The 26,915-nt window shown below is 35.4% G+C and overlaps 2 protein-coding genes across 4 annotated transcripts in view; one reads left to right on the forward strand and one right to left on the reverse strand.

Annotated features, from left to right (window-relative positions):
• ITGB3BP (integrin subunit beta 3 binding protein) overlaps positions 1-6,396 on the reverse strand; it is a 63,908-nt gene extending 57,512 nt beyond the window's left edge. For 2 of the 3 annotated variants that reach the window (XM_080656595.1, XM_080656596.1), the window contains exon 1: positions 6,244-6,396. In XM_080656595.1, the coding sequence (XP_080512721.1) occupies positions 6,244-6,248 (5 nt within the window). In that variant the 5' untranslated portion in view covers positions 6,249-6,396. The remainder of the gene's footprint in view (positions 1-6,243) is intronic. The other variant, XM_080656594.1, reaches the window with a different exon arrangement.
• A 239-nt stretch (positions 6,397-6,635) lies between these two features.
• The window catches only part of EFCAB7 (EF-hand calcium binding domain 7), a 56,069-nt gene continuing 35,789 nt past the window's right edge, over positions 6,636-26,915 (forward strand). The window contains exons 1-6 of the mRNA XM_080656027.1: positions 6,636-6,755; positions 8,620-8,810; positions 13,849-14,060; positions 14,663-14,749; positions 15,320-15,515; positions 16,439-16,560. Of these exons, the coding sequence (XP_080512153.1) occupies positions 8,624-8,810; positions 13,849-14,060; positions 14,663-14,749; positions 15,320-15,515; positions 16,439-16,560 (804 nt within the window). The 5' untranslated portion in view covers positions 6,636-6,755; positions 8,620-8,623. The remainder of the gene's footprint in view (positions 6,756-8,619; positions 8,811-13,848; positions 14,061-14,662; positions 14,750-15,319; positions 15,516-16,438; positions 16,561-26,915) is intronic.

Below are 26,915 nucleotides of genomic sequence, written 5' to 3' on the forward strand. Positions count from 1 at the left end.
GCTATCTCCCAGTTTAACAGTTTAGTGAGAATCTAAACCATATTTTATTGCGGGAAATGTAATTTTCAGATAATTCAGGTATCCAATAATCAAAAGCTGAAAATATTTACAAGAATCATAAAAAAAATTAACAGAGAAGATTGGAGAAATCAAAGAAACCACTTAGCTAATTCAGTAAGGACAAATTGACCACTATCACACAGCTCGAGTGAAAGAACTCAGATCTAGGTCCTATGCATCATAAATCTTTGTTAAATTGAAGGGGAAGGACTAAAGAAAAGGTAAGGAAGAGCAAACTTACTAGAGGAATTTATGACCATCTATTCTTACTTACCATCTATTAGAACTGAGCTCACTGTCAAGATATCAATTATTAAATTAAGCACCTACTATATGCTTTTACATGTTTTGTTTTGTTTTTAACCCACTCCTTTATCCAGATACAACTGTAATACAAGCATGAGATGATGTCAAGCAGATTAGGATAATGTTAATAGGAACAGAGAGGAAGAGATGAATAAAACATATTATAAAGGAATTACAGACAAAACTTAACTAGATATATGGGCTATTTTCTTAAAGTATATACTCACCTGCTACCAGTAATAGTTAGCAATTAAAAGTGATATATCTCTGATAGTTCTGTAAAGTTATAAGCAGCTCTTGTGGTTGCTACCTTGGTTTAAAAAAAATGGGGCACTCAAAAATAGACAAAGAACTCAAATAGGCATTCTCCAAAAATACACAAATGGCCAATAAACACATGAAAAGATGCCCAACATCACTAATATTAAGAGCAGCACTAATATTAAGGAAATGCAAATCAGAACTACAATAAGATATCACTTTACAACTATTAGGATGGCTACTATAAAAATAACAACAGATAATAAGTGTTGGTCAGGATGCAGAGAAAGTAGAACTCTTACGCACTGCTAGTGGTACTATAGAATCATACAGTTGCTATGGAAAACACTTGGGCAATTCCTCAAAAAATGAAACATAGAATTATCATCTAACTCAGCAATTCCACTTCTGGTATATACCCCAAAGAACTGAAAGCAGGGACATGAACAGATATTTGTACATCCCTGTTCACAGCAGTATTGTTCACAATAGCCAAAAAATACAAGTAATGCAAATGTACATCAACAGATGAATGAATAAACAAAATGGTACACACATGCACATATACATACACACAATGGAATATTATTCAACCTTAAAAAGGAAGGAAATTCTGCCCTTGCTGGGTGGCTCAATTGGTTGAAGTGTTATCCCATACACCAAAAGGTTGGGGGTTCAATTCTGGTCAGGGCACATATCTACGATGTGATTTGATCTCTGGTCAGTGTATGTACGGGAGGCAACTGATTGATGTTTCTCTCTCTTTAAAATCAATAAAAACATATCCTTGGGTAAGGATAAAAAAAAAAAAAGGAAATTCTGACTCATGCTACAATACGGATGAACCTTGAAAACATTATGCTTAGTAAAACAAGCCAATTACAAAAGGACAAATACTATATGATTCCACTCAAATGAGGTGTATTTTAACACAAAAGAAATTATTCTAAAAAATGTGAACTATCATTTGATTCCTAATTAAGAATTAAGAATGATATCATTTGAGGTTCTCTTACAGGACTTTTAATTCTTTTTTCTTAATATTTTTATTGAATTCAGAGAGGAAGAGAATGGGAGAGATAGAAACATCAAGGATGAGAGAGAATCATTTATCGGCTGTCTCCCGTGCGCCCCCTACTGGGGATCAAGCCTGCAACCCGACATCTTACAGGACTTTTAAAACATTAGATTACATATAATTTTGAATAGCTGAGCTGAGGGTAAGAGTGTGTGGGGAAGAGGAGGTAGGAAGATAAAATAAGTAAAGCAGACAAGACTCAGGGAGCCTTGATGCTCTGCCAAATTCTTCCCCTAAGGTTAGGCAAATCACATAAACTCACTGAGCTTCATAAACTTAATACTGGCCTGTAAACTAGTAGGAAATTTCTGAATGGAAAATAAAAATATGATTTGGTATGTCAGTGTTTCCATTTACTCCTCACTATAATAAGGATGATAATATTGCCAGCTACTTCACAGGAGTATGCTTATAAGATAACTTAGAAATCTTTTAATGAACAGAAATGGCCAAATTTACACCCCATGTGACTCCTTAGGTGTAAATTGAGATATCTAAAATGATTTTTTCCCCATTCTATGTATAGGAATGAACAACAAAGGGAGAAGAATCTTCTAATCCTCTTTGCATTCTCCCTTTCATTCAAGCCTATGCTCTTTTGTGTTCAACATTTATGATTACACGATAATTCACTATCACAGCATGGGTGAGTAGGAACATCACTCCACTACATGTATAAATATGGTCACATGTGAAAGCCTCTAAATAACAATGAAGCCTCTGTTCTTTGTGACAAAACTGGTTAATACTGCATCCAGTTATTGGACAACATGTTTATAGTGTCAAAAGTTTCTTTATTAAAGATTAATTTAAAAAGTGGCTAATGTATTCTTACAGAAGCAAAAGAGATATATTTGGGAATAATGACCCCAGAAGATAAACAGGCAAATATGAGATCTTTTTTGGGTTGAATAAAATGAGAAATGCCATAAAATTATTTCATTCCTAAATGGATACTCTCAAAAATGAACATTAATAAAATATTCATTACTATTACCTTCTGCAAGAAACATATAAATATGTGTATCATCACACCTACATACATACATAAAGTCCTTTAAAAGAGTCTATTGAAAGGGGCCAAATAGGCATATTAGAATTAAATATGGCAGAGGGATATTTTATATAATTTCTTGTATATATTATATTTTACAAAAATTAATAATAATAAACTAACATTGATGCTACCCTTCCCTTTAGATTCTGGCACAATCATTTCTTTTTTAAAAAATTTATTAAAAAAAATTTTTTTTGAAATTTTGTTTAGAAAGATGGACAGGTAGAAACATCGATGAGAGAGGTACATCATCTAATAGTTGCTTCCAGCACTCCCCCCCCCCCGCACCCAGGGGACCAAACCCAAAACCTGGGTATGTGCCCTAACCGGGACTCGGACCGGTGACCTCTTGGTTCCTGAGTTGGCACAACCACTGAGCCACACCAGCTGGCCCGGCACAATCATTTCTAAGTTTTCCCTGAAGATATCCAGTTTGCACTAAGGATTCTTCCACTCTATAACTAAAGCACTTGTACATGCCTCTCTCACTAAACTTATTTATGTTGAAATAATCTATTTATTTAGTTTGTCTTCCCTCCTTAACAAAGATATTTATATCATTAGCACCTTGTCTGTTAACTGGTAGGTTATGAGTTCTAAAAATGCCTGCTAAAATATCTCTCCTACTAAAGTTAAAACTCCTAGAAAGGTACAGTATCTGTTCACATTCAAATCCCCAAGGCCTGACAGTGATTGGCACAAAGTTTTTAAATTAATGATTTATTTAATTACTTTTATTTTAAAACCTGTCTCAATTCCAAAAATATATTTAATTCTTTTAATTTTTATGATTCTCCAAATTCTATTTAAGGTAGTTTAAATGCATTCCTAAAGGATGTCATATTAACAGTCTTATGGATAGTCTCTTACACCCTGGCCGGTGTGTTCTATGGTTAGAATCAAAGGCAAACCAAAATATTTTAAATTTCTCTATCCAACAGTGAAAACCTAGCTCCCATGATCTTCAATACATTCTTTGCTCAAGCCTAGAAGACACAGAAACTATACCTCTGTGAAACAAACCTACTCATCAAGATTTCCTATTCAGCCCTGGCCCGGGTGGCTAAGTTGGTTGGAGCATCATCCCGTACACCAAAAGGCTGAGGGTTTGATTCCTGGTCAGGGCACATTACCTAGGTTGCAGGTTCCATGTATTGGAGATATCTGACTGATGTTTCTCTCTCACATTGATGTTTCTCTTTCTCTCCTTCTTTATAATAATAAAATAAGCATATCCTTGGGTGAGGATAAAAAAGAATTAAAAAAAAGATTCAATATTGGCCAAGTATTCTTAAAATGTAAAATGTATATACAACATTCTACAGGATGTTCAACATAGTTTTAATTTTCATTTCCCTGATGTCTAACAAAATGCTTACTTGCCATTCATAAACCTTTTTATTAGGTATTGGTTCAAGTCTTTGAGCCTTTATTTCAATAAGGTTTTTGTCTTTTTACTGTTGAGTTGTAAGAATTCTTTTTTTTTTTAATTTTATTGATTTTTCACAGAGAGGAAGGGAGAGGGACAGAGATCTAGAAACATCGATGAGAGAGGAACATCGATCAGCTGCCTCCTGCACACTCCCCACCGGGGATGTGCCCGCAACCAAGGTACATGCCCTTGACCGGAATCGAACCTGGGACCCTTGAGTCTGCAGGCTGACGCTCTATTCACTGAGCCAAACCGGTTAGGGCAAGAATTCTTTATATATATATATATTCTAAAAATAAATTTGTGTCAGATATATGTCCTATGATGTCAACCTCAACTTTAAGGTTATGTATTTATTGTCAGAATATTTGTACCATAGAGGCTTCTAATACAACATGTACCTGTTAGTATGTTAGGAAAACAATTACCCAAAAGTTCCACTTTCAATAGTTTTTTGGTTCCCCACTATCTATACAGAATGGTATCATAGGTATCACCACTTATTAAGCAAATGCACACCAGTTTCCAATGTATTCCTATTTAGCAGGACTTTTGCTACATTATCCTTGAAGGTTCACAAAAGTGCTAACTGGATTTTTTTTATAGTGCAGCAGTAGGAAGGCAAGTCTTCTTGCTTAATCCTGAGGAAAGCAAAACCTTTTCAATAATCCTAACTTTTAAGGATATAATTGGCCCTGCAGGCATGGCTCAGTGGTTGAGCATAGACCTATGAACCAGGAGGTCACCTCGAGGTGTAGCCCCAGTGTGGGGGTGCAGGAGGCAGCCAATCAATGATTCTCTCTCATCATTGTTTCTATCTCTCTCTCCCTCTCCCTTCCTCTTTGAAATCAATAAAAATGTATTTTTTTAAAAAGGATATAAGTGAAACACATTTATTGATATTTGTGTGTAGGACACCATATTAAGCGCTGAGTTTTCTTATCTGGAAAGTATAGGTAATAGTAGCCTCTACCTCCTAAAGTCCTTTTTTTTAGGATTCAATGAGAATATGTAGGTAGATTGTTAAAACTGTACCAGATCATAAGGATTCAATAAATGTAGGTTATTATTTTTTTTCTTTCTTTTTTTAAATCATCACCCGAAGATATTTTTCCATTGGTTTTTAGAGAGATTGGAAGAGAGAGGGAAAGACATAGCTAAACATCCATGTGAGATTGGTTCCCTCCTGGGGGCACTAAGCCGGGGGGGGGGGGGGAGGGGCGGGGGGGAGCCGACAACCGAGGTATGTGCCCTTGACCGGAATCGAACCCTTAGGTCCTCAGTGGAATAAGTTACTTTAGAAATGCACAGGAGGGGGTACCTAAGTCAACCTGGGGACAAGGACAGCCAGAAAATTTCACGTGTTAGATATTAATCCCTCCACCCCAAAGAAAAACTTACTTTCTGAACTTTTTAAAAGTTTCTATATAACAGCAATAAGGAAACTGACGCCAGAATTGGCTACCCTTCCTCCTTTCATAGCTGGAATCCAGGTCTCTTGAGACCCAGTTCTCTCTTTTTTTTTTTTTTATACCAAAGGTGGAAATTTATTTAAGAACAAGTACAGACTCCCACGTGGGGAAGGGGAAAGAATCTCACAGCACAGATTCCCATGTGGGGAGGCGGAAAGAGTCCCCCAGACCCAGTTCTTGAGTTGTCCTATAAGCTTATAGGAACTCACCACACTAATGGGCATTATCAAATGATATGGCGTGTTCCAGTCGACTCTATCCCATTCTTGGTATGTTAACCATATCTGAAATTACTTCAAGCACTAAAATACATCACAGACTACAGCCCACAGCCTATAAAAGCCAGTCAAAAGCCTTGGAGAGTCAGGATTAACGTGGACCAAGTCTACCACGTAACTGCGGCTGGAAGGTGAGCAGAGGTGGGTTGAGGGTATTAAGTAAGCACCAGGAACTGTCGGCGGAGGAGACAAGTTTATACTCAGAAAAGTAGAAAAACAAAAAAAGATTACTTTAAAAAAAACTCTCCTGGCTCGCAGAGGGGCCCGACAAGCAGCAATACCTGGAGGGAGATACCTACGGCATTTCCACACTGAGGGAAGGACCACTGCCGCTGGATAAAACTAACCCGAGCAACCTCTTCCGAAGACAGAACCTCCCGAAGGCAACACTGAGCCTGAAAAGCGCGGGCGAGCCGTCGCTCGACAAGGTGTCACACTCAATGTAGCCCGCCGGAAACACCGTCCCTGCGACAACGCATCCGAGTTCCTGCGGGGAAAGGAGGAGGGGTTGTCGGTCAGAGACCGCATCCAGCCCCTTGCAGTGCAGCCCAGGACCCTCGCTCACAAATTCTGGCCATACCAGCCCCGGATAGAGGAGCGACAGGACCGTCTCTGATCACGGTGGATTAACGATCCCGAGATTCCTAGCCGGACCTTTTGGGGAGGTGCTCTGTATCTGATTTCCGGTGGCAGAGAGGTGCCGTTGCCATGGTAATTAAAGAAAGGCCGAGGTCTGTCCGGCTTGGGTGAGCGGATTGTGGAATCGGTGCAGAGAATTGGCTGCGCCCCTTCGTCTGTAAACTGGAATTAGGTAGCAATCAACTCGCGGTCTCTCTTTGCGCGTTGTGTCCCTTACTGCTCGGCTTTTCTCCCACCCGCTGCTTTTACTTCTCTGTCATACTAACACTTGGTCCACGGAGGTACCTGAAACGTACATACAAATGCAGTCTCATGCTCTGAGAAATACAAAAAGACAGAGATGTTGCCTGAGATCAGCTGTGAACATATTCCTCCGCGTAGGGACGGTGTGGCTGGCTCTCTGTTTCCACTTGGCCCTTTAAAAGCCCGAGGCGCTTGTTAGTTTATTTTTCTCGCTATTGTGTGGCTGGTTATTTATGGAGCCGTTTGCTGCAATGTACTCTCTAGGCCCCTGTCTGGCTCTCGGGCTGGAGTTTTAAATGAAGGAGGTTTCCAAGCCTGAGGGGGTACTATTATATATTTATTTAAGCTTAGTTTAGGCTCTCCGCACAGAAAGGGAAAGAATAGAATTCTGGAACATTTCTGCCGTGGGATTTCCACGTGAGGGAGTCACCTTATTTGGAAAGAGTATTCGAAGACAATCCAAAAATTGCTTGCTGCAAAATGAACGTTCTCTCTTCCTCGTTGGAACGGTTTTCTTTCCCATTTTTTGAGGAGATGCGTGCACGCATATGTGTTTAAAACTCTGATGCTTAATTATAGTGATACCAATTTGCAGTAACCAGACTGTGACACCACATCCCTATGGGGTCCTTCTAAATCTCGTGTAATATGAAAGTGTCAGGCAGGCGGTCTGTGTATTATAAATAGGGTACTTCATCCATGATAAGCGATTATTATCTTTCTTTCCCAAGTGTAAAAGACCTATATAATTCAAGAAGGTGCAAGTGATTTAGGCCTCTTGAGTAAGAATCCAATGAGTCCTGAAGGGGACCCTTCCTGTGTCGTCTTATTGTTGAACTTGAAATATTCAATTTATTAGGCTGGAATGTATTTTTTAAAGTCAAAGCTGGGTAAAATAATGTTGGAAGCCGTTAGACCGCCAGCACAATTTAGTGCCTCATAGTAACTATTGTACAAGAAGCCTTCATTCACATTAATAAAGAAGAAACTGTTACTGAAATTTACTGACCTTTGCTACCTACTATTAAATTGGCGACTCTGTGCCCCTCAATGTTCTCATCTGTAAAATGGACTAAAAATCCCTGACCACAGTAGTAGGGATACATCATGATGTATGACAGTTCTTTAAGCTCTTATGAGCAGAGGTGTTATATAAACCCAAAACATTATTATTAGTAATGGAACGGAGTAAAATCTCATGATAACACTATAAATGGGTTTTTTAAAATCCAGTCATGTAAAATGTGGGGCTGCATTATTGAAAGGTTAGTGAAATGACCTGCTTCATCCTACTGTGGAGATGGATGCCAACTGCCAATCACATTACATTCACGTCCTTGTTACTGTGGAGTTTCACTCTATCTACAGCTTCTTCAGTACTTAATTTGTGCCAGGCACTGTTCTGTATGCTTCACATATATTAACTTGTTTAATCCTCATGACAATCCTATGAAGAGTCTTAACTGACTGTCCTGTTTTTTGAGAAAATAGATGTAGGTTTTTCCTTTCCTATGCTTCTTCTTTGTATTTGTTACATATTTGTTTTGGTTTTGTTCTTTGATATATATATATATATATATATATATATATATATATATATATATATATAGAATAAACTTTTCTAGTTTAACAGTAATACAACCTTATGCATATTTTAATGTTCATCTTCCCCCCCCCCCCACAACTAAAAACTTTAATATCTTGATTCCCCTACTCCCATTTGAAAGGCAAGATGACATTTGCACTTTAGGGGATTAACATTTACTAAACTAGTTTTTAAAATTATTTTCTAGTAGAATGGCCATCAGTCCAGGAAGTGATGCAGCCTTCTCCAGTCAGAAATCATCGCTTTCCGAGAGTCCTCGAACAAAGAAATATCCACTAACTGAAGAGGAGATATTTTATATGAACTGTAGAGCTGCCTATTTAACTGTTTTCAAAAGCAGCTTAGAAAACATTATTTCTAAAGATCAACTTTACTTAGGTAAAAAAAAAAAAAAGTATTTTGCTTATTTGTTGGAAGTTAATTAGATCAGAAAGACTGTAATTAGAATTATGTTGTCAAATCATCCCAATTTTAGTTGTTTGAGCAATGGAAGTACTACATTATGCTATTGTGCTATTTTATGTATTTTATATAGTTACATATTGTAGGATCTTCAAAATAAAACTTTCAATGTTTATGCAGGATAGAATCGTATTTTTAAACCTATCAATTACTTGCTTTCAATTTTTTTTTTCAATTCTCATTTTGGAACAGGAAGATTTACAATAGAATTAAAACACTTTTGACATCTGAATAACTACTCTGAATTTGACCTATATTAAGGAAAATGTGAAAGATATATAAAAATGTGGTGCATGGCTATAAAACAGAAGTATAAAGAAACTAGAGGCCCGGTGCACGAATTCATGCCCAGGTGGGGTCCCTCGGCCTGGCTGGCGATCAGGGCCGATTGGGTCCGGCTGGTGTTGGCAAGGGACCTCAGGAGGTTGTCTGGCCACTGGAGGTTGGCTGTGGGAGCGCACTGACCACCAGAAGACAGCGCCTGCATTGAGCGTGGTCAGTGCGCATCATAGCTACCCTGGTGGTCAGTGCACATCATAGCTACTGGTCGGTCCTCTGGTTCTAACTGTCACTTATCTATATATATAGATAACTGAAATTTTAAGAGAATTAAGAGTTCTGGGTTTGGGTTTGGGTTGGCTTGGTTTTGTGTGTGGGTGGAGGATTGGTCTTTTTTGCTTCTCTCCATTGTGTTTTGAATTCCTCTGGTTGCAAATATCCCCTCAAACAAGGAATTTGGTTCTTACCAGCTGAATTGAATAATTTGGAGGTCTTTAGATTTAAGAGAGAGGTATACGACAACACTGAATACACATGTTATTTTCATTAAGGCTAATAACTTTGAGTAGAGTGAGTTATTTTGACAACGTTAGAAGCAGTTTCCTTTAATAAAAAATATGACATATTTTGCAATGTCTTGGGTTTGTATGCAGTAAGATCTCTATTTTAGGAAATCCATTTTGTGGAATATAACATAGTTTATGTTTTACTGTAAATTATAGTTTTAGTTTTTTTCTCTTTATTCTTTTTAAAATAGGCTGAGATCACAAAAGTTTAAAAGTTTAACATGCCTTCTGCTACATGGAATTTAGTTTGTGAATCATTGAATAGGTATTAGTAAGGTGCTATCAGTCTTATAGAATTACCTGGGAGGATAATAATGCAGTTTTTGTCACTTCAGTATTATACACACTTTTGGTTTTATGGTGGAATACTCTTTGTAATGACTGATTTCACATAATCTAGATTTTAAAAAAGTGGTAGTGTGAACCAGTGATGTCTCTTTCTTACTACTATGTCTTTCATTATATCCTTCGGCCATTGCTGCACATAACATGTGTTTTGACATTCCATTTCAAGGTCAGATAGAGTAGTACCAGTATCAGGACTTTAGAATTCCTTTCTCCCACCCCCATCTTATAAATAATACAGGTATTATAGACTTGTGTCAAAGATTAAAGTAAACCCTGGCAAAAGATCAGTATCTTTGTGTAAACCAGGGGTCCTCAAACTACGGCCCGTGGGCCACATGCGGCCCGCTGAGGACATTTATCCGGCCCGCTGGGTGCCGGTGCCTGTCCTGCTTAGCAACGGACTCATCCCGGGCCCGCAGTGCGCATAGGAATTTGTTCATAGTTTTTTTTTAAACTATAGTCCGGCCCTCCAATGGTCTGAGGGACAGTGAACTGGCCCCCTGTTTAAAAAGTTTGAGGACCCCTGGACCTTTAAACATCTATCCTATATAATAAAAGCTTAATATGCTAAGTGTCCCATTGTCTGGTCATCCATTCAACCAATCAAAGTGTAATATGCTAATGATATGCTAAGGCCACTCAACCGCTTGCTATGGTGTGCATTGACCACCAGGGGGCAGACGCTCTGACAGGTAGGTTAGCTTGCTGCTGGGTCCGGCTGATCGAGATTGAGCAAAATGGACCAGATATGCCCTGGAGCCCTCCTGCAGTTCCTCCCAGGCTGGCAGACCTCCCGTGTCCCTCCCAGGCCCTGATCATCCCTCCCAGGCCCCGATTGTGCACCGGTGGGGTCCCTCAGCCTGGCCTGCACCCTCTTACAATCCGGGACCCCTCAGGGGATATGAGAAAGCCAGTTTAGGCCCGATCCTGCAGGCCAGGCCGAGGGACCCCACTGGTGCATGAATTCGTGCACTGGGCCTCTAGTAGTTACATAATACGTTTAATGTTAACAGACTTATAATGGGCTCCAACTGATTAAAATTAGGTTAGAAGTTACTAAATTATTCCTATTTCTTAACTTACTGAGTACATGTTTTGGGCATAATGAGTTTTATTCTGAGACAGATTGTTCTGTAAGTAACAGTATCTTTTAAAATATTTTGTTATTGAAGATAGCAACAAACATATGCTTGTGGAAAAGAGGTTTCAAAACTGGATGAAATACCATTTTCTTTACATGGGCTTTTGACTTCAAATAACTTCACTGGGGTCCTACTTGTATTCCCAGCATTTATTTATATAAATATATTTTTATTGATTTCAGAGAGAAAGGGAGAGGGAGAGAGAGATAGAAACATCAATGATAAGAGAGAATCATTGATAGACTTCCTCCTGCAGGCTTCCTACTAAAGATCGAACCCACAACCCAGGCATATGCCCTTGACTGGAATCAAACCTGGGGCCCTTCAGTCCGCAGGCTGAAGCTCTATCCAATGGGTCAAACCAGCTAGGGTGTATTCCCAGCTTTTAAAGCAAGCATATCAAAATCAAAGGCTAACATGGGCCAAATAAACAAGGTTTAAGTTTATGTGGGCCGCAAAAAAACAAAAGCTTAAATTTTCGTAGAAACATAGGTTTATTTTGATAGAGACATGCTGAATACAAAGGGCTGAAATAAATGAGTAATCATTAACATAAAATAATAGAACATTTTAATAAAAATTAATATGTTTTCTTGAACATTACCTTACCAGACACTGAATAAGTGCACAAATTAATAAGCGCAATGCAAATAAACCTATTTTTCTTATTCTCTGAAAGGAAAATATTCCCTGTTGCGCACACCAAACAAAACTAATGACGTGGTAGTCAGATGCTAAAATATTCACTGCTAGTATTAGTGGAGAGAAATGATGCACCTGTGTGTAAGGCACATGAGGGAAATGAATGCAAGATTATACTAATCAGTCATTAGCAAACGTTGAGCTAATTAATAACTATGTATAACAGGATATTGTAAAAATTAAGTTACGAAATTTTTATTATAACCTTTTTTACATACCGTTAGATTGGCTGGCTGCAAAAATATTCATTGTGGGCCACATGTGGCCCGCGGGCCACGACTTTGACATGCTTATTTTAAAGGGTAAAGGTTGGCTGGGGATGGAATGCTAAAACAATTATCTTTATTCTCTTGAGAGATGAATTAAGGAATTGTCCATTTGTAAACTAGGCAAAATACTGCTCTTTATTCCTAAATCAGCATGGTAATCAGGATTTTTGTCTACATCCAGAATAGACCTGTGGAAATTTAAAAAAATTATATTATCTCCACTGTTAAAAATTTCCACAAAGGCTTTCTAGGTGAACGGAAGATGTCAATTACTACAACTACACCTTTTGTAGCTCTGAAAGGCACCTCTAGATGATGAGCTTGTTTCTGTTTTTGTGCCAAAGTTTTGTCTAGAAATGATGCACTAGTATAATCTGGAGGATGGGAACATTTCTCTTGGTCTATGGACTTCTAATATGTTATTAACTATAAATCATGACCACGGGTAGCAATTTTACACTTCAGGTGTGCACTTTCTATTGAAATTATAAAACTTAAGAGCCAAGAAGCTTGTATAACACTCTGTTATGCCTGTGCACAGTGAAAGTTCAATATAATGGACTCACAGATGTCTCTATTACCCTGAGATATATATCTTCAAGGAAAAATATATATGCCCCTTCCTGGGGATTAAGACCACAACCCAGGCATGTATCCTGATTGGGAATCAAACTAGTGACCTCTGGGTGCATGGGTCAACACTCAAGCACTGAGCCACACTGGCCTGGCTATAGGATTATTTTCAAATGTCTGGATAAAAATAAAAAGTGGTTTGACCATTGTAGCTCTACAGTTGTCTTCTCTTAAGTTTGTTTGACATTCTTGATTTTTAGTAGGGCTATAGCTGTAACTAGATATTTTTTGTGCCTATATTTGACATCTGGGACATGATGTTCTTGAAATTATAATATCTAGCAATGATGAACATTTTAGATATCATGCCTTGGTGATAGTACTATTGTCAAACTAATTATTTCTTCATTACATTAAGATATTTGTTGAACCAGAAAAAGTAATAATTTATGATTTTTATGGTTATTCTTATGTCCTCAAAACAATTAAGTAGATGGTTGTTTTTTAATATTTTTTTTTCTCCAAGCACTCTTATGAAGTAAATCAGGTAATTAAACTATGTAGGTTGAGAAAAAACTGTCAGAATAGGAAAAATCTATTTAATTCTGGCATTAATAAATCAATAATCTTCAGTTGGATATATATATACTTATACATATATATTTATATATATGTTGGAGCAAAAGTAGGTTATTCGTATAGAAAATAATACAGTAATTAAAAAATAATAATACGAGAATAAACTATTTCACATACTCACAACTGTAAACCTATATATATTAGCAAAATCAAAGGTAATATATTTGTATTTGTGTACTTTTGTATAATATTGTAATCCTACATAATAAAGAGCTAATATGCTAATTAGACTGGATGGCGGAACGACCTTCTGGAATGACCTTCCGGAACGACCAGTGGGCGGGGCCTGGGCCGTGAGGCTGTCGGTGCTGCAAAGGCCTACCCTTGCACGAATTTCATACATTGGGCCTCCAGTATATAATGATTTAAAGAAAAAATATACTTAAATACCAATTCCAAATGTTACTTTAAAAATAATACTTGTTTTATTGGGCAGCTCTTCAGCATGCAGGAAGAAATCCATCCCAAAAGACTATTGATAAGTATTGGACTCCTCAAACTGCCAAACTGAATTTTGATGATTTTTGTATAATTTTAAGAAAGGAAAAACCTACTTCAAAAGCAGAACTGCTAAAATCATTTAAACAATTAGATATAAATGATGATGGCTCTATTTTACACACTGACCTTTATAAACTTCTAACAAAGGTAAGATCTGTGAAACAGTTTTGTAATATGTGCATTTTGCAAAAACTTGGAATAGACTTTTGGCAACCAAAGTCCACATTAAAAATAATGATTTCATTGGCAGGTGAAATGAATCATATATATGTTTATAAAGTACTTAAGGATCCTTCTGGATGAAAGGTGCTTTGTAAATAAAAGACAAAGTGTAAAATTGAGCCCACTTTGCAGTCCCCTTGTGTTTCCATGCAATTCTTTTCCTGCTCAGAACTCTATAAATCAGTGATTCGTATGTGATAAAAGAGAAACAGTATTAATGGGATTCAGAATTGATTCTCTTTCTTGGTACAATGTGAGAAAGTATCATTATTGTAATGTTAATAGTTATTACTGGATCTATGTTACACATTGTTCAAATTTAGTATATTGAAATTCACACATTTACAAAAGTTAATAAAATTGTGAAATTTTATATATGTTTTATTCTTACTTAACATAGTACTCATTCTGAGATTTATAATGAAACTTATAGTCAAACTTATAGAAAAGATTAAAATGAATTTCCACTCTCCCCATGCATCGCAAAGTAATAGTCATGTTGCTTTGAAATAAATATTTTTTTTCAGAGAGGTGAGAGGATGACTCGAGAAGAAGTAAATGCTGTAATAAATTTGGCCGATGTAAATGCTGATGGCAAATTTGACTACATCAAGGTACATAAGTTCACACTGATGTAAATTTGCTTACTATGTAGAAGTGTTTTTAAAAGAGCACATTTTTTTAAATGTTGGTAGTAACATACTTGTATAGTGTACTGATTGTACTTGAAATTTAACCTATCCAGTCCCACAATTGTAATCTGATGACTACATTAAAAGAATATAACCAAGTTAAAATACATGCACATTCACACAGTATACCCATGCAAAAACATAGAGACTCTCCTCAGGTATATGCCTTTCTGGGGTGGAAGAATCATAAAATTACTTAGAACAAATGCAAGTCTACATGTGTTATAAAAAAATAATAATAAACCACCTCTCTTTGTGTAACATTTTATTTTTACTCAGAGTATGACTTCCTCAATGAATCATGGTTGCATTTCACTAGGTCACTTGAGGGTGGTCAGTCTGACTCAAGAAAATAAAATGAGTACCCTAGTTCAATAGGAAACATATTCCATCTATCAGTCTATTCCTTGCCTACTAATGTGCATTTGCTTTCTCCTCCCAAATGTATGATTGAATGTTTTAGTGACTGGACTACTTTTTTATTTCCTGTAGTTTTGTAAATTATATATGACAACCAATGAGCAGTGTCTCAAAACTACTCTAGAAAAACTGGAGGTTGACAGCAAACTGAGGCGTCAACAGTTTGGAAGCCACATTGAAGGGTTCCCTGAAAAGGACCCATCACCAGTACCAAAACCATCGCCTAGAATCGTAAGAAAAACTGATCAGGAAACATTCTCAAATAAAGGTATTTACTTTTTTTAAAACTTTATTTTTATTGTTCCACTGTTAACAGATGTCCCCATTTCCCCTTCTCTTTACCTGCCCTCTGGCCCCCCTTCTCTTTGGCCATCACCTCGCTGTTGTCTGTGTCTATGGGTTATGCATATATGTTCTTTGGCTAATCTCTTCACCTTCTTTCATCCAGTTCCTCCCTCTGACAGCTGTCAATCTGTTCCATGTATCCATGCCTCTGGTTCTATTTTGTTGACTAGTTTATTTTGTTCATTACATTCAACATATAAGTGAGATCATATGGTATTTGTCTTTCTTTGGCTGGCTTATTTCACTTAGCATAATACAATCCAGGTCCTTCATGCTGTCGCAAAAGGTAAGAGTTCCTTCTTTTTATGGCTGTGTAGTATTCCATTGTGTAAATGTACCACAGCTTTTTATCCACTCATCTATTGATGGGCACTTGGGTTGTTTTCAGATCTTGGCTATTGTAAATAATGCTGCTACAAACTAAGAATTTCTTCATCAAGAATGTAGGGGTATATTCAGATAAATTTTTCCTTCCATTTTCACTTATTAGTGATAAAACAAATAATCCAACTTTTGTCAGCTATCATTTTTAGACTCTCTTAGCTGTAAAAATCTATTGAAGTAAAATTTTATAATGGAACTTGATTTGACTATGCTCATTATATTTTATTAAAACTAAAATTCAAGCTAAAAGGTGACATACTGAAATAAAGAATCTTGTTAGTAGCCCATAAACTAGGGACCTTTAAAGTCTGATAAATATAAAACTTCCGACTTTATTTCAATAGGAAGAACAAAGAGAACAAAATTAATACACAGACCGCTTATGCTACTTGGTATTTAACAACAAATTTTCTTTTGAGAGCTTTTAATAATGGGAGACCAAATAACTATTACTTGTTGCAGGTGACTCCAGGAGTTCTTTACTGGCAACAAGCAGAAAGCTCAAAACATCTGTTTCTTTCACAATTACCATGGAGGCTAATAGTAACCGAAACTCAAAGTTAACTGAGCCAAACTCAATAAAGGTATAGTATTTTAGATGAATAGATAAGACTTTTTCTAAAAGAAAATTGACATAAAGTTTATTAATAACTATTTGGTGTCTACAGGGAACCACTAAAGTTTGTGACGTAAACTTTTGAGGCTTTTCTGTAGATTGCAGCATTTCTACCCATAAACCAGCTCTAATATTTTAAAGTGAAAATGATGAATATTATTAAAAGGTCTTCAGTTTGAAAATGTTCACTCTTCAATTTTTGAACTTGATGAACAGATTAATTACTTTACCAAGCAATTTTTTTGTTTTTAACAAATGCTTTTCATAGATGTTTCTTATAAATAAATCATTCATTTAATATCAATTCCTATGAGAGAAAGACAACAAAGTCACTCTGCTAAGTCAATATTTGTAGAGTGTTAATATTGATCTTCTTCCTTTGTTTTCCCTTTCTAGATTCAACCTTTACCAGTTTTCTTTCAACAGAAAATAATAGCTACAAAAATATAAAACATTAACTGGAAACTGCTAGGATACATTAAAAATGTGTACCTAGAGACCTCTGTAAAAGGGGGAAAAATGGTTATGACCACATACTATAACTGCTGTTAGAAAACTGAACTGATTGTCCTCAAGAGCTACATTTTTGTTTCAAATAACAACTCTGTATTTGTAATTGAACTCTGAAGTCCCTTATATCTTTAAATTGCTAGACAGTGACATTTGTTCTATATTAAAATTTTAAAACATTATCTCCAAGGAATTTTGTTCAGACTGTTTAGGAAGCTATACACCCTAAGCAATTTGGTGTGTATGTCCAACATGTTCACATACAATATTTTGTGTACCAGCAATATTATTTTCCACTAATAGAAGCTTTTTGTATTTTGAAACTAAATTAAATTTTAATAAAATTAACTTATTTAAAGAATTTTGGTTTACCTGATTCAAGGTATAAATAAATATAAGTTTAGCTAGTGTAAAGAGAAAGACAAATAAATAATAATGTGGATCATATTAAAGCCATAGTAAAACTTTTTCTCTGTATTATGTGCTTATTAATTGGGCCCATACCAATACAATTTCTTTAATTTAATTTTATTCAACAATTACTTACTAAAAAGGTAGTGTACTAGTATGCCAGCTATTTTCTTTAGTTATAAATTATGGGTCTTGAATTTTAAAAAATGAAAATTTTCATTTGATTATTAATATACCAATGTAATACAGCATAGAATTTCATTTATTCATTAATTTATTTAACAAATATTTATTGAGTGACCACTCTGTGACAAGCACTACTGTTAGTGCTGCTTGAAACTTAGCTTTCTCAATTAATAACTGTGTGACCTTTGGCAAATTAGTCAGCAATTTTTCTGAGTCTCAATTTTCTTATCTATAAATTGGGAATAATTATATTTAGTGTCCTTTTTGAAATATTAAATAATCTAACATGTATAAAGCATTTAGCACAGTTCCAGAAACATAGTATTCACCTAAATAAATAATAGTATTGTTAATATTATTACAGAACTAAGAAACATCTGTAGGTCTTTATAAAGAAGTAACATAATAAAAGTATAATTTAAGGAAAGTTATTCTATTGTATACTGTGTACAGAGACCTCAACTTAGGGAGACTATCTGAGAGGCTGATAGAGTTATCCAGATATAAAGTAATAATAGTTAGGAGACTTGACTTGGGGTGGTGAACATACAATACAATATACAGTTGCTGTTTTATAGAATTTACACCTGAGACCTATATCATTTTATTAACCAATGTCACCCCAATAAGTTCAATTAAAAAAGAAGTGAAAGAGAAAAAAAGTAAAACAAAGTAATGATAGTTAGACCTATCATGATAGTTAGGGAAGTACCTGAACAACTAAGGGAGGGACAGAGCTAATAGACAATGCCAAAATTAGTATGTAAGCCACAGTGACTGTATAACAAAAGACTACTTAAGTTTTGCATCTAAGACATTAAGAGCAAGGAATGATACTGATGATAATTGGGAATTAGGTAAAAGATACTAGGAGAATTTAATGAATAAAAGAAGATGGCATATTGTCAACGTTTAAACCACTGTTGTTTACTCTCTCATATTTCTTAGATGAGCTAAAAATAATTTTTTTTAAAAAAATGCATGATTCTTTTGTTACTCAGCAGGATTCAGTTCTTTGTTTGCATTTTACTTCGAAGTTACTTTATAAATCTTGTAAGTCGTGTATATTTCTTGAGTTTCATAACAACTCTGAGAAGTACTTGGTTATGAGTATAGTTAATGTATAATTTGTTTTAATTGAGATTGATAGAATAAGTTGCTAAAAGAATTGTTAAATCATATTTATTCAAATACTTTAAATCTATTTTAAACAAGTTTGGGTACCTCGATTTCATGTGGAGGGGAGAAGTATGGAATTGGGAGAAGAAGGGTCTTTTCAGAAATTAGAAAAGTGTTGTAATGGGGTACATATAAAACAGATTTTAAACCATTAATTCACACAATTAATAAGGGACCTGAATTATAGGAAGAAAATAAGACCCTTATAGGGACTATGTATGTATTAGTTTCTATAGGCCAAACATAGGTACTGTGTCACTATTATTTTTTTAATCCTGTAGTGTATCCATTTGCTTAGGATTTATAATGTGCAAGGAGTGTCAGGAATATTTCTTTGAGAGAGGAATAGCTTCAGTTGCCAGTCATGACTAGAATTAGAGAAAACCCCAAACGATGAGTGGTAAGCTCCAGAGATGCAAAACTTTCTATATCCAGACTCCTAATTAAGACTATACCTACATATATATTTTACATATATGTATGGATGTATGTGTGCATATGTGTGTTGTGTAAAATATGTTATATATTTATCTATCTATATAAAGCAATGCAAATACAAACATTTTAAACTTGAAAGGGTTGTCTAATTTTTTGTGAAGGTTCCCAGTAATAATTTTGTTAACGAAAGTTTCTCATATTTTTAAAATGCTGATCAATTCTACTTGTCAGTTAGGTGGTAATCCATATCAAGTGTTGCCTTTATAAATCATCTAAAAATACCTTTGTTTTCAAGTATATACAGTTTATAATTCCTTAATAACAAAAAGTTCAGTAACTACCTACTCATCTTAATGAAAAGAAATAGCTTCCTAATAAGTATGTGACATAGATGTATCTTTATAAAAAACAACAGTAATGATGATAGTGCTGATGGCATAATAATTCTACCTCACCTTAAGTTTTAATAATATACAGAATTTTATGTCAAAACAAATTATGTTCCTAAGGTGTTCTAAGAAAAATGTAACTTTACTAATATTTATTTTTTGATAGCTAGAATTTTCAACTTTACTATTTTCAATTTGTGCTTTTCACTGTGAATGAAAATAAGTAAAATTTATATATGACAAATGAATTAACAGTTCTTTTTTCTTTTATGTGAATTTACCTGAATTAGTAGAATGTAGCACCACCTTATGCCCTGTATAAGAATTACAAGCTATTTTTTATGTTGTCAAAAATTACATTATACATGCAATTTCTTACTCTATCATTCTAAATTTTAAAAAATACTAACCTTTTTCCATTTCCTCACACTACTCACTTTTAACTTAATCTATAACTCTTTCCAATTGATTTATTTGAATTAGCCAGCAAATTTGTCAGTACTTTTTTTCTTTCAATTCATCACATTTTAGGCTAGGCCCTAGAGAAAAAGCTTTGTCTGATTGAAAGTCTATTTGTTTTAAAGGAAATTTTGCTAGAAGAAAACTCTAGCAGATCTTAAGAATTTGAATGCTTCCTTTTAAACAGGAGAGCTACAAATTCTTCTAGTTATGCTATATAGTATTCAAAATAATATAATTATTACTTGAAGTTTGGGTGATATAAATAATGTGGCATTTGTCTTACTTTTATTTTATAATAGCTGTTGTCCTAAAAATTTCCAGCCTTAGTAACCATGGATTGTAGTATGCAGGTTGGCTGTCTTTTCAAAGAAACTTATAAATTCCTTTCTACTTGTACTGTTTCTAGAACTGGAAGTTAGGAAAGACCTCTACTAAAAATGTTTAACTCGCTTCCCAGCTAAATTTTATAAAGGTTACACCTGTCAGCTCATGCCACTGCCCCCAGAAGTACCATAGGAAAAAATTTTCCATCTTTGAGTTTCCCAGATGCCACAAATTATGTTCACTACCAAGGTACCTGGCAAGGTGCATTCTTCTTTAGTTTTATTTAAGCATTTTTTTAAAAAAATGGGATGGGAGGTTGCTATATCCATGGTTACAATACAAATTGAAGAAAATTTTTTCAGCTATTAAAATCTATATTTTTTAAATAAGAAAAATAAATAATTTATGTTCACCTTAATGCTTTTATATATGGACAATTCTAATGATAATGCCTTATACTTTATTATAATAATTCACAAACATGAAGTTTCTTTAAATTCTAGCTTTTAACAAAATCATGGCAAATATTTAAGTGTGAAAAAGAACAGAATTTTTAGTATAGCATGTAGTTTGGGGAGAAGTAAGGAGACTTGGGTTCCAGCTCTGATTTTGCAGTTAATGAGAATTGTAACTCAAGCATATCACTTTATTTTTCAGATTTTCATCAATCAAAAGAGAAGTCGGCATTGGATTGCTTTTTTGTCTTCTTTTTTCTTTTAATATTCTGTAATTCTAAATTAGTACCTCTTACCATTCCAGATGGGTAATAGTAAAAGCATTGATCCAAAAGTCTTAGACTCTAGACCTGATATTTCTACAAACTCCTTATAAAAGTCTGAACCAATAAACCTCTGGCTATCTCAATTTCTCTGTTTATTAAAATAACTAATTTATACATACCCCATATTGTCTCATAAGGATGTTGTTGAAATATCATATATAAAGACTTATTTCTGTCATGAGCAATATACTTATGAAGATGAATCCCAATAACTTAAGGTCACATTTTAATTTCTCAGAATTAAAAGTACACATATCTTTTATACCCCAAAGGTATGACAGTGCATGTGATTAATTATTGACCGAAACCTTGAGTAATAGTTCAACAATAATGGTAATTTCTTAAAATTCAGTTTAAGAAGAAATCTCCAAAGAAAATATGAAAATGTAAAACTTACATAAGTTGAAAAATAAACAAAACTAAAATAAAAGGAAATAGAGAAAATGCATGCATAAAAACTTACAATGGACCGAAACCGGTTTGGCTCAGTGGATGGAGCGTCGGCCTGCGGACTGAAGGGTCCCAGGTTCGATTCCGGTCAAGGGCATGTACCTTGGTTGCAGGCACATCTCCAGGGGGAGGTGTGCAGGAGGCAGCTGATCGATGTTTCTCTCTCATCGATGTTTCTAGCTCTCTATCCCTCTCCCTTCCTCTCTGTAAAATATCAATAAAATATATTTTTAAAAAAAACAAACAAAAAAAAACTTACAATGGGAGGTTAAGATCTAAAATAGGCAAATAAAAAAATAAAATAGCCAAAAGAATTTGTTAAAATATGTAAGAAAAATACCAAGTCTGCAATAGAGGTATGAGAACAGGGGATGAATAGGCAGTTCACACAAGGGAGACACAAATAATAAACACATGGGGAAATGTTTATCCTTGCTAGTAATCAGAGAAATTCAAATTAATGCAAAAATTATTACAATACAATTTTATTATCATTTTGTTGCATCAATATAAATTAATGAAAAAATCATTATAATACATGTAAATATACAGAATACTATAATGATTATTTTATGTACCCACACCTTGCTTAAGAAATCATCCCCTACTACCACCCAACTTTTTAAAAAATAATTCTTTATTGTTGAAAGTATTACATATGTCCCCTTTTCCCCCCATTGACCCCCTTCAAATTATCCCTACCTCCTGCCTTCACCACCCCACTGTCTGCGTCCATGGGTTATGTATATCCTATATAATAAAAGGCTAATATCAAATTGACCAAATGGCGGGAACGACCAGTTGCTATGATGTGCACTGACCACTAGGGGGAAGACACTCAATGCAGGAGCTGCCCCATGGTGGTCAGTGTGCTCCCACAGGGGGAGTGCCACTCAGCCAGAAGCCGGGCTCAGCTGGCGAACGCAGCGGCAGTGGCGAGAGCCTCTCCCACCTCCACGGCAGTCGGACATCCCCCCAGGGCTCCCGGACTGCCAGAGGGTGCAGGTCAGGCTGAGGGACACCCCCCCCCCCGAATGCACGAATTTTGTGCACCAGGCCTCTAGTATGTATACCAGGTCTTTGGTTGATTAACTCCCACCCTCCCACCCACCCCTGTCTTACCTCTGAGATTCCACACTCTGTTCCATGCTTCTATGTCTCTGGATTCACTCCGTTCATCAGTTTATTTTGTTACTTATATACCATATATGAGGGAGATCATGTGATACTTGTCTTTCTCTGACTGGCTTATTTTGTTTAGCATAATATTCTCCATGTTCCTCCATGCTGTCTGAAAGGGTAAGAGATTCTTCTTTTGTTACTGCTGAATTCTTGGTATAAATGTACTACGGCTTTTGTATCCACTCATCTAATGATGTTGATGGTTTCTTTTGCTGTGCAGAAGCTTTTTATTTTGATGTAGTCCCATTTGTTTATTTTCTCATTAGTTTCCTGTGCCCTAGGAGATGTATCCGTAAACATATTGCTATGAGAAATGTCGGAGATTTTGCTGCCTATGGGTTTTTCTAGGATTTTTATGGATTTTCCCGACTTACATTTAAGTCTTTTATCCATTTTGAGTTTATTCTTGTGTATGGTGTAAGTTGGTGGGCTAGTTTTATTTTTTTGCATGTACCTGTCCAATTTTCCCAACATCATTTATTGAAGAGACTCTCTTAACTCCACTGTATGCCCAGGCCTCTTTTGTCAAATATTGATAGAGTGTAATGGCTTGGGTCTCTGTTCTGTTCCATTGATCTATATGCCTGTTCTTGTGCCAGGCTGTTTTGATTATGGTGGCTTTGTAGTATAACTTGATATCTGATATTGTGATTCTTCCAACTTTGTTCTTCTTTCTCAAGATTGCTACAGCTATTTGGGGTCTTTTTTGGTTCCACATACATTTTTGGAGTATTTATTTAAGCTCTGTGAAATATGCTGTTGGTATTTTAATAGGGATTGCATTGAATCTGTAGATTGCCTTGGATAATATGGACATTTTAATAATGTTGATCCTACCAATCCGTGAACATGGTATATTCTTCCACTTGTTTATATCTTCTCCTATCTCGTTTTTCAATGTCCTGTAGTGTTCTGAGTACAGGTCTTTTGCCTCCTTGGTTAAGTTTATTCCTATGTATCTTATTTTTTTTGTTGCAGTAGTAAATGGGATTATTTTTTTAAGTTTCTCGTTCTGAGAATTCATTATTGATGTATAAAAAAGCCATCGATTTTTGGGTGTTGATTTTGAATCCTGCTACATTGCCAAATTCATTTATTAAATCTAGTAGTTTTTGGTGGAATCTTTAGGGTTTTCTATGTACAATAGAAATAATGAGAGTTTTATGTCCTCCTTTCCAATTTGGATGCCTTTATTTCTTCTTGTCTGATCACTGTGGCTAGGACTTCCAGTACTATGTTGAATAAGAGTGAAAGAGGATATCCTGTCTTGTTCCTGTTCTTAGTGGAAATGGTTTTAGTTTTGCCCGTTGAGTATGATGTTTGCTGTAGGTTTGTCATATATGGCTTTTATCATGTTGAGATAGGCTCCCTCTAGTCCCACTTTGCGGAGAGTTTTTATCAAAAATGGGTGTTGGATTTTATTGAATGCTTTTTCTGCATCTATTGATATGATCATGTGATTTTTGTCTTTCAGTTTGTTTATGTGATGTATCACATTTATTGATTTGCAAATATTGTACCAGCCTTGCATCCCTGGAATAAATCCCACTTGGTAATGGTGTATGATTTTTTTAGTATATTGCTGGACGCGATTTGCTAATATTTTGTTGAGGATTTTAGCATCTATGTTCATCAGAGATATTGTCCTGTAATTCTCTTTCTTTGAAGTGTCTTTATCTGGTTTTGGAATTAGGGTAATGCTGGATTCATACAAAGAGCTTGAAAGTGTTCCTTCCTCTTCAATTTTTTTGAATAGTTTGAGGAGTATAGGTGTTAGTTCTTTTTTGAATGTTTGGTAAAACTCCCCTGTGAATCAGTTTGGACCTGGGCTTTTGTTTGCTGAGAGTTTTTGATTACTGCTTCTATATCATCAGTTGTTATTGGCTTACTCAGGTTCTCTGATTCTTCCTGATTCAATTTTGGGAGATTGTATTTTTCTAGGAATTTGTCCATTTCATCCAGCTTGTTGGCATATAGTTGTTCATAGTATTTTCTTACAATCCTTTGTATTTCTGTGGTATTAGTGGTTACTTCTCTGCTTTCATTTCTGATTTTATTTATTTGGGTTCTCTCTCTTTGTTTCTTGATGAGTCTGGCAATAGTTCATCAATCTTGTTTATCCTTTCAAAGAACCAGCTCTTGGTTTCATTGATATATTTTTTTGTATTATTATTTTTTTAGTCTCTATGTAATTTATTTTTATTATAATCTTTATTATTTCCTCCCTTCTACTTACTCTGGGCTTTTCTTGTTTTTGTTTTTGTTTTTTCTCTTTCTAGTGCTTTAAGTTGTAGGGTTGAATAGTTTATTGTTGATTTTTCTTGTTTTTTTAAAAATACATTTTATTGATTTTTTTTTTTCCAGAGAGGAAGGGAGAGGGATAGAGATTTAGAAACATCGATGAGAGAGAAACGTCTATCAGCTGCCTCCTGCACACCCCTACTGGGGATGTGCCCTCAACCAAGGTACATGCCCTTGACCGGAATCGAACCTGGGATCCTTCAGTCCGCAGACCTACGCTCTATCCACTGAGCCAAACTGATTAGGGCTTTCTTGTTTTTTTGAAGTAGGCCTGTAGTACTATGAACTTCACTTCCCTCTCAGGACTGCTTTTGCTGTGTCCCAAAGATTTTGGGTTGTTGTGTATTTATTTTCATTTGTTTCCAGGAAGTTTTTGATTTCTTTCTTGATTTCGTTGGTAACCCATTCATGCTATTTAGCCTGCAAGTGTTTGAATAATTTGGGTGTTGTTTTTTTTACTGTAGTTGATTTCTAATTTCATTCCACTGTGATCTAAGAAGATGCTTGATATGATTTCAATCTTCTTGAACTTATAGAGACTTGTTTTGTGTCCTAATATGTGGTCTATCTTTGTGAATGATCCATGTGTACTTGAGAAGAATGTATATTCTGCAGCTTTGGGGATGAAATGTTCTATAAATTTCTATTAAATCCATCTGATCCAGTGTGTCCTTTAGAGTCACTGTTTCCTTGTTAATTTTTTGTCTGGAAGATCTATCCAGTGAAGTCAGAGGGGTGTTAAAGTCCCCTACTATGACTGTGTTGTTGTCAATCTCTCCTTTAAAATCTTCCAGAAGTTTTTTTTTATATATTTATGTGCTCCTATGTTGGGTCCATATATGTTTACCAGGGTTATATCCTCTTGTTGGATTGATCCCTTTAGTATTATGTAGTGACCTTTGTTGTCTTTTGTGATGGCCTTCATTTTGAAGTCTATTTTGTCAGATATGAGTATTGCTACTCCAGTTTTCTTTTCCATTTGCATGGAAAATTTTTTTCCATCCCTTCGATCTCATCTGTGTGTGTCTTTTGTTCTGAGGCAGGTCTCTTATAGATAGTATATAGTTCGGTCATATTGTTGTATCCATTCAGCTACCCTATGTCTTTTGATTGGAGCATTTAGTCCATTAACATTTAAGGTTATTATTGATAGGTACTTGTTTATTGCCATTTTAATTCTGTATGCTTAGGTTTTTCTCTCTATTTCTTCTCATTACAGCAGTCCCTTTAGCATTTCTTGTAATGCTGGCTTGGTGGTGATGTACTCCTTTAACCTTTTTTTTTTTTTTTTTTCTTAGAAGCTCTCTATTTGATTGTCTATGTTGAATGATAGTCTTGCTGGATATAGTAATCTTGGTTTCAGATCATTGCTTTCTATTAACTTGAGCACTTCATGTCATTCCCTTCTGGCCTGTAGAGTTTCTGGTGAATAATCAGGTGTCAGCCTTATGGGAGCTCCTTTGTAGGTAACAGTTTGCTTTTCTCTTGCTGCCTTTAAGATTCTCTCTTTGTCTTTAATTTTTGGCATTTAATTATGATGTGTCCGGGTGTGGGCCTGTTTGGGTTCTTCTTACTTGGGTTCTCTGTGCCTCCTGAACTTGTGTGACTTTTTCCTTTTCCAGGTTAGGGAAGTTTTCTGTCATTATTTCTTCAAACACATTATCCCTTTCTGCCTCTTCTAGCACACCTGCTATTTGAATATTGTTATGT

The sequence above is a fragment of the Plecotus auritus genome, assembly GCF_963455305.1.
Source record: "Plecotus auritus genome assembly, chromosome: 2".
Lineage (NCBI taxonomy): Eukaryota > Metazoa > Chordata > Mammalia > Chiroptera > Vespertilionidae > Plecotus > Plecotus auritus.